Source organism: Magnolia sinica, chromosome 17, assembly GCF_029962835.1.
Source record: "Magnolia sinica isolate HGM2019 chromosome 17, MsV1, whole genome shotgun sequence".
In the NCBI taxonomy this organism is placed as follows: domain Eukaryota; kingdom Viridiplantae; phylum Streptophyta; class Magnoliopsida; order Magnoliales; family Magnoliaceae; genus Magnolia; species Magnolia sinica.
The window spans coordinates 50,366,487-50,374,603 of NC_080589.1; the positions used below are offsets into that span (position 1 = coordinate 50,366,487).

The 8,117-nt window shown below is 37.1% G+C and overlaps 1 protein-coding gene and 1 pseudogene across 1 annotated transcript; both read left to right on the forward strand.

The window, feature by feature from the left end:
* The first annotated feature begins 3,501 nt into the window (after nt 1-3,501).
* LOC131230501 (vesicle-associated membrane protein 721-like) lies at nt 3,502-4,473 on the forward strand (annotated as a pseudogene).
* Nucleotides 4,474-6,889: 2,416 nt separating this feature from the next.
* On the forward strand, nt 6,890-7,401 carry LOC131231616 (DNA (cytosine-5)-methyltransferase 1A-like). Its single transcript, XM_058227875.1, has 2 exons — nt 6,890-7,041; nt 7,148-7,401. Exons 1-2 carry the CDS (start codon nt 6,901-6,903, stop codon nt 7,328-7,330), a joined length of 324 nt encoding a protein of 107 aa, XP_058083858.1. The 5' UTR covers nt 6,890-6,900; the 3' UTR covers nt 7,331-7,401.
* Nucleotides 7,402-8,117: the final 716 nt, after the last annotated feature.

Consider the following 8,117-nt stretch of genomic DNA (forward strand, 5'->3'; position numbering starts at 1 on the left):
TAAGAGGTCGATCCCTTCAACCCTTTCACATATGCCAAATCTCAAAACTCTGTAAGGTTTTTGTCACTTGTATTTGAGTTGCTTGTTCTATTTTGTGGTTTATGCTTTTTAATATCTACTTGAAGTGTATACTTTAATATGGTTGCATTTCATCTTAGACCAGAGGTGTATGGTGCCAGCATATTAGGGTTCATGGCTTAATTCTGTTGAATTTCTACATCATCATGTCTTCTTGTGTATGAGTGGATATGTTTAAACATTACATCACACGGTTACAAAGTGTGGGATATGCACACATGATTTACATGCTTGGCATGTCAATGTAGCTGGTCCATATATGTATGCAGTGATATCCGCACCATTTTCCATTCTTCTTTTGCTTAGATTCAATTTTCTTCTCTTCTTGTAGCAGCAATGCAATATCCTCTGCCTTGGAGGACAATCTACCTTAAATAGGCAGAGAGTGTACAAAACCATATGGGAAGATCTCCAAGTAGGGTTGAAGAGCATCCTATTGAAGTAACTGAAAGAGGATAAAAGACATAGTCGAGAGATGTAAATAGATCCCGACATAGGCCACAGGGATCAATTAACTTTCCCAAACTTGGAGGTGTGTTTTTCCATTGATCCTTTAGAGAACGAAGAGTAGCAGCTGCAAAATTCATGGATTCCAATGCATTCTAATTACAAGTTACCACATATAACTGATGACACATTTACTTCACATGGTTTCATTTGTAAGACATATTTACAAAATAAAAGTTAGCGAACTTGGTGTGAGAGTCAAGAAATATTTGGCCTTTCATTGGTTTCTTTACACTTTCTTTGCAGATTGATTTATTCTATTTAAATGCTAGAGCATTGAAATTGAATCTATTTCTGGTCAATGTTTATAGCAATGTCTGTTACATGTCATTGCAATTCTTTTAGTAAGGCAATTTTCTTCCATTGTCTTCCGACTTCTTCCCTTTTCTTTTTTTATTAGCTGAACCTGGAAAAACACTTAGTGAATATTTTTAGCCTACTAGACAAAATGGAATTGAAACATTGAAACAAAAATTCATTACAAGAATATTTTTAGCCTACTAGACAAAATGGAATTGAAACATTGAAACAAAAATTCATTACAAGTAACCTTCATACATTATATGTTTACTAGAGTTTTACAAATGGTTTCTTGATATCTTGCAGGCGGAGTCCAATATTTACTAGATAAGTGGCAGGCTGATATTTGCCCTTCTACTTGTTTGACTTTCGAACTGATAGTAAGCGGGAACCATTGGTCATAGGTCAGTGAGTGGTGCATGCTTTTCAGACAATCATGCCATATGGGATATCTACAAGTTAGTAATATCCCTTTCTAACTAATATGGGGATGCAAATGCCTGGATTATTGATCTTTTCTAATCTTAGATGCTTTAGTTTCTAGTTCAGGCTCTTTCATGAGTAGAATGTACTCTCCTTTTCATATTTTCATCAAGGGATACCAAAATATTACGATTTAATTTGTGACAGAAATACTTCTCATGATCTGTTTCCATGCAGAATTTGCTTGATGTTGATGCCCATAGATAAAATCCACATTTGTGATGACATTATGTTGGTTGAGCTTGTGTCTGTGACCAAAATTGGAGCTTTTGATTACAGGCCCATCTTTTTAAGTTTATGGATTGTGTTTAGAACTTTCAGCATAGATTTTAGTGTTTTTTCTTTTGTTCGCTTGTGACTTTTTTTTTTATAAGTTTTGAGGTTGTTCATGGTGATGTGGTGTTGCCAGATCAATAAAGTCACATTCAGCTTGACTCTAGAGATCATTCATCACGTGGGTGATTTCTCATGTCATTGCTACTTTAATTGCCACTTCATTTGTTTGCTTAGAAGGTAATCATGTGGATGCATCTCTGATTGAGATACCACTTAACCTTTGATCCATTAATTCTAAAATAGTGAATGTTCCTCTGCAACTTTAAAAGAAAAGGCATGTTTATTGTTGAGATTTTGAGCTGTCTTTAGGAAACCCTGTTCTTGCACCAACTTAGGAAGACTTGTTGATTCAACTCGATGCGGTCCATTTGATAGCTGTGAGTCTGTGACAACAGTAGCTCACCGTTTACCTGTAAGGCATGTTAATGATGTTTGCTGCCTAGTGAATGGCCTGATCTTTGACATGTTTACCATCGTGTGTGGGAACCAAGTCCCAATATAGAAGCTGTCATATGGAGCTACCCATGACATTGATGCATGGTATGAAGTTGTTTATTGCATTATTAAACACGTTTGAATGCCAGCATCGAGCTCCCCCTGTCACATTTTCCTTTGTATCATTAGCAAGAATCTCAGTTACGACACAGATGCTGGCTTACTGAATGGCTGGAATTTCAGTCATTTAACAGCTTGATAGGTTGCCCCAGGGATCTTTTTGTATCCGTCGGCAACCCGAAACACATAATCAGCTGTGTAATTTTCTTCATATGAATGGAAAGAGCATTTTTCCTTTTTTCAAAAAAAAGTCATTTAACAGCTATGTACGTACCTCTCTATAACCAAAACCTTTAAATTATTAAATAAAATAGAGAAACCATCCAACCCAAATGATAAAAAGAAAAAACGAAAAAGAAAAACCTTCTTAAGAAATAGATAAAAACTCTAAATCTAGCTTATACTGTTTTTGCACTCTCTTTAAGTTTCCCCACATCTATTGGGACAATATTGCTTAGAGTAGAAAAATCATGTGGGCTGTTTTTCTTGTTGGTTTTGATACAAAATTTCTTTCAGCCTTGAAAACTTAGCATATTGAGTGCATGTGGTGTGGCATACATAAGTGCATCGGCATCTATTGTTAAATGGTGAATGCATTGGCTTGGATTAGCTCTTTCTTGCAGAGCTGATGGCCTAAAGAAACCCTGCCTTTTGTTTGATAAATGCCATTTCCTGTATGAGTAGAAACTGGAAACAATCTCTACTGCCACAGATCCATCCTGATTTATTTTTTATTTTTATTTTTTTCAAAGAAACATTAGTGGGCCTGGATTTCTTACTTGGTGGGTTGGATGATAGTTAGCAAACAAGGAAACTGCAAAGAAGGTACCAGAGATGTTGCAGATATGCTTTTCTTGTTCAATTCTTTATAACCGTGTGAGCAGAACTTGGGATTGTTATGATTGTTCTCGTGAGTGGAACTTGATTGTAGACCTATATTTCGTCACACTTGCAGGAGCTATGAGTTATATGTACCTGGATGACATAATCGGAGCAATATGGTATCACACTTGAAGAAATAGGTGGAAAATATAACCGCGAAGTATCCTTTTTGGAATGGAACTTGGGGGGGGGGGGGCGCGTGGCAGATCATTTTCTTGCTGCTTGCCATGACTGGGTATGCTTCTTTTGCTTCTTAGGATTAATTCCCGATGGTAGAAAAAGAGTGAAAAAAGCGACATTGCAAAAAGTTGATTTTGGAGACTTGGGTTTTAAATTCTCTCCATCTTTAATCTCTAAAACTTTGATCATACTGTAGTAGTTATCTTGTTGGATGTTGCAGCCTACTGTGTAGTTGCAGTTGAGTCAGTTGGCAGACAAATTCCCATTGCCTTCCTGGAGCGGGTTAAGGATGATTTCAACAAGAAGTATGGAGGAGGAAGAGCTGCCACTGCTGTTGCTAACAGCCTCAACAAGGAGTTTGGGTAATTCTTTTGGCTTTTTGCTTTTGACCAAACACAGAAAACATGAGATTTATGTTGATATCATTATTGCATTATGATATCACCCTTAACATTTCAGGTCCAAACTGAAAGAGCACATACAGTATTGTGTGGACCATCCAGAAGATCAGCAAGCTTGCAAAGGTGAAAGCTCAGGTTTCAGAAGTTAAAGGAGTTATGATGGAAAATATTGAAAAAGTGAGGCTCAAATTCTCTTGTCCTTTCCAAGATTAGTGTCCTCCATGCAGCCCTGTCTTTTGAAGCCCCTGAATTATTGAAATCTTGTGATTTGCAGAACAACATAAACCCATTGTAATCTCTCTTTGTGCAGGTTCTGGCACTCCTATCAATTGATGATATAGCTGCCCTTCAGGTATATTTACTTGTTTTCCTGTTCAAAGGTTCCATGATCCTAATGCATCACATAACTCTCTTGTGGAATGCCAGAATAAAGTTTCTCAGTTCTACTTCAGCGTTGTTAATAGCATGCCGGGTGCTAATATTATTGTTTCTGTGGTTGCTTATCTGCATTGGTTAATGACCATTTTTCTTTTGGTTTTCGTACTCTAGCTTTCTTTTGGTTTTGTGATTCAGGTTACATTTCTTGTCATTTGGTTTTAGTACTCTACCTTTCTTTTGTGGCTCTGCTAGTAAGCAATAAAAGATGTTTCCACTTACTGTTTAAAAGTTATTACATATTACATTGGATTCTGTTAAAAATGTGGATCACTCACTTTGAGAGAGTGGCAACCCACATTCTTATTATGTTAAATTTCTTCTCAAATGCACGGTGCAATTTGAAATCAAACACCTTGGATTAAATACTTATTGTTGCTTTTTGAACTTTGTAACTTCTATAGCTTGAATGAATAGAATGATTTTAATTTTTTTAATTTTAATTTTAATTTTTTATATATTTTAATTTCACAAGATTCGTTTGTCTGCATGCATGGACAGATGGTGGGGATGATACTTTCTCTTTAATCTTTCAAACAATAAAAGTGTGCTTCCACAGGCTTGGTACATGAGTGGCCACAACAACAAAATATGTTAAGTCCTTTTTATCACTTTTTTGTTATATGAATTGATTCTTTATTAATAGGTATTCACCCTTATCTGTTTTGTATAAGTAGGGATGATTGTGGTGGCTTCGTAGTAATGAAATGTATGAAGTGTCTATCCTTTCCAGGCCTGAATCTGACTTGAAATATGTGAGCCCAGGCTGAAGCCTGTTGTGCCTATTTTCCCAAGCCAAAGCCTGAGCCTTATTGAACTTAAATAGTCAGAGCCTGAATTCATGCCTGATTAAAACCGACGAGCCCAAACCAACCCTGATTAAACTGCATGGGTTTGTTTCCAATTTAACATACTAAGAGGATTGAAAAAGGATAAAGTTTTTCAATATAGAATAGCCATGGAGGTTCGAGGTCTACGAACCAGCTGATGTGATTACACCATACTCATAAGTGCTCAACAGGACCAAGCCTGGCCCAATTACTAACTGGCTTAAAATTTCATCCCTGAGCTGGACCTGTGGGCCTGATAATCAAGCTGGACTTCAAGCCAAGCCAAACCAGACGGTTTGACCTGGCCTGGTCTGTTTATAGCTCTGCTACTTAGGGCCAGCTCCTGCTTCAAAATCTCACAGGCTACTATTGCTTTGATCACAAAATACTTAACTGTCTACTTTTTGTTTGATGCTCGTGTTCAGACTGCCTTCCCACTTCTTCTGATTCTGTTAAGAGATGACTTATACATAACTAGCCATGACCCTGGTGGTACCACTGGTATAATTGTAGCTTAAAATGAGTTTTCCAGGGGAAGATGACTATTTAGAAAAATATAGCTTTCCACTAGCATAATAGGGTTTGTCTTTTGATTTTGAGATAGTTGTTCCTCATGCTTTATTTACAGGTTATGTATGATAAGTACTCTGGAAGGAGCCATCGTTTTGCGTTTGTCACTATGAAAACTATAGAGGATGCAAATGCAACTATTAAGAAGTTGAATGACACGGTAAGCTGCAATTCAGTACAATTTTAGATCTTGGTAGATATATTCCTCCCTTATGGGGTCTTGACATTATTTACATTGCAAGACTTTTATAGCTAAGCACTACAACAAAGGTGGGCATTCCCGACGTTTGGGGAGACCCATTGCCAGCACTACTTAAAACTGGGCACTGGCAAACGGATCTATATAAAAGCTAAAAAATAAAAAATAAAAAATCCCTATTCATCTCATTCGACCATTTCCCTCTCCCCACCGTCAACTCTTTCTCTGTGCTCTCTCTCTCTCTCTCTCTCTCTCTCTCTCTCTCTCTCTCTCTCTCTGCACCTCTCCCTCTCTGCTCGATCTACCTCTTAGCCTCTCCCTCTCCACTCGATCTCTCTCTCCCTCTTCACTCTCAAACCCTCCCCTCTCCCTCTCCACTCGATCTACCTCTCCCTCTCCCTCTTTTATTTCTTCTTTTCTTTGGTCCAGCACATTAATGATCATTATGCAATATCAGGTCTCTCTCTCTCTCTCTCTCTCTCTCTCTCTCTCTCTCTCTCTCTCTCTCTCTCTCTCTCTCCCCCTCCTTTTCTATTCATATCAATTTGGGCATTTTCTGGCATTTTTTAATCCTTAAAGTAACATTGTGTAATGATTTTTGTTTTGGGAATTTTTGAGTTTCGAATCCCTAATTAGGGATTTGTAGTGTTGATTCCCTAATTGTGGATTATAGATTAAAAGAAAAAAAAAAAACACTAAAAATCCCTAATTAGTGGAATTTTCTTTAGAACTATGAAATGTTGTGTTTGTCCCCAGAGTAGCTAGATTGGGAAAATGTTGAAACCATTAGCTTCTATATATTAGGGATCAAGATCTCCAATACGCGCTTACTGTTAAAGAAATGAGATGAATTCATTTTTAGGCATCTACCAAACAGGGCCTGATATATAACCATTATAGTTCAGCAATGCTCACGTGCCCTTAGAACACACGTAAGTCATAGGGCTCCTAGCTGCATTTAGATATTTAATTTTAAATAGTCCAATCCATTGATCTAGACTTTCATTAGATCCAAAGCACGTTTCACATATCATGGACTACATTGCAAACATCACATGACAATGTTAAACATCTTTAGTAGCCTTCAATATGGACGGTAAAGATTGATTACACAAAATCACTTAAGAGTAAGGTCCAGTGTGAAATGATCTTAGTATTTTTGTCATTTGCCAATTACTTCCGGCCAAAGTTTTTTCTTTTAGAAAATGTGAGGAATTTTGTTTCTTTTAACGAAGGGCAGACATTCCGATTAATGCTTTCTTCACTTCTTGAAATGGGTTATCAGGTATTGTCCCTTTGCATGTACTTGGGATCTTTTTCTTCTTATTTATTTATTTATTTATTTTATTTCTCTTGTAAAGCAGCTATATAATTTCTTTGTGCCTTTTCAGGTGAGATTTGGTATTCTAGAGGCTGGAGCCTTTGGTGTTTCTCAGTCTAGGAAACGAGCATTCATATGGGCAGCTTCTCCAGAAGAGAGACTCCCAGAGTGGCCAGAGCCAATGCACGTCTTTGCATGCCCAGAACTGAAAATCACATTACCAAGGGATGTACAGTATGCATTTCCATTTTGAAAACGTGTTGAACAGAACAGCTGGTGCTTTTGTTCCACCAGCCTTTATGTGTGCCCGTTCTTATTGCTTATTTTCTATGACATTGTTTCTAAGCTTGGAATAACCACATGCCATTTCTGTATAAATGTTCTCATCCTGTATTAATACCATCTCTCTCTCTCTCTCTCTCTCTCTCTCTCTCTCTCTCTCTCTCTCTCTCTCTCTCTCTCTCTCTCTCTCTCTCTCTCTCTCTCTTCCGATGGAATTTATTAATGAAGAAAAGGAAGAAAAAAGAAAAAGGAAAGGAACTATCCATTAAGGCAATGGATCCATTGCCAATTAGAATTATCTTTTCTGCTATTTTCAACCATTGGGTTTATGGGGATCCTCTGAGTTATCCCTTCACTTAACTTTATGGACACGTTTGGATAGGGAGAATCCAAAATTTGAACTTGCCTTTCTGTGTGTATGAAAAAGAGAAAAATTGCACATGAAAAGGTAAAGTGAAGAAACGAAGGCAATTAGTATAAGATGTCTCTTTCTGTTTCCAGATTTCCATTTCTATGGTTGGTTATGTAAGATTTCTGCCGCCATATATTCTTTTGAGTGCATGGATCTGACCTTGAATGACAATGGGTAAGAATCAAATGTTCTGATATGCAACCTTGGTGGGGTTTTTTTTTTTTTTCTTTCTTTTTGTCACAGATAATCATCTCATTATCAGTTTTATATTGAAGCTCGTATTCTTATCCCTCGTTTCATTTATTTTTATGACTTGTGTAGTTTCACTTTCTTTGTTTGCTTATCT

Excerpts from the sequence above, each read along its gene's own strand:
- LOC131231616 (XM_058227875.1), top strand. The coding sequence starts at position 6,901 with ATGATCTTAGTATTTTTGTCATTTGCCAATTACTTCCGGCCAAAGTTT. Across the intron at positions 7,042-7,147 it reads TTCTTGAAATGGGTTATCAG|GTGAGATTTGGTATTCTAGA; the intron begins GTATTGTCCCTT and ends GTGCCTTTTCAG.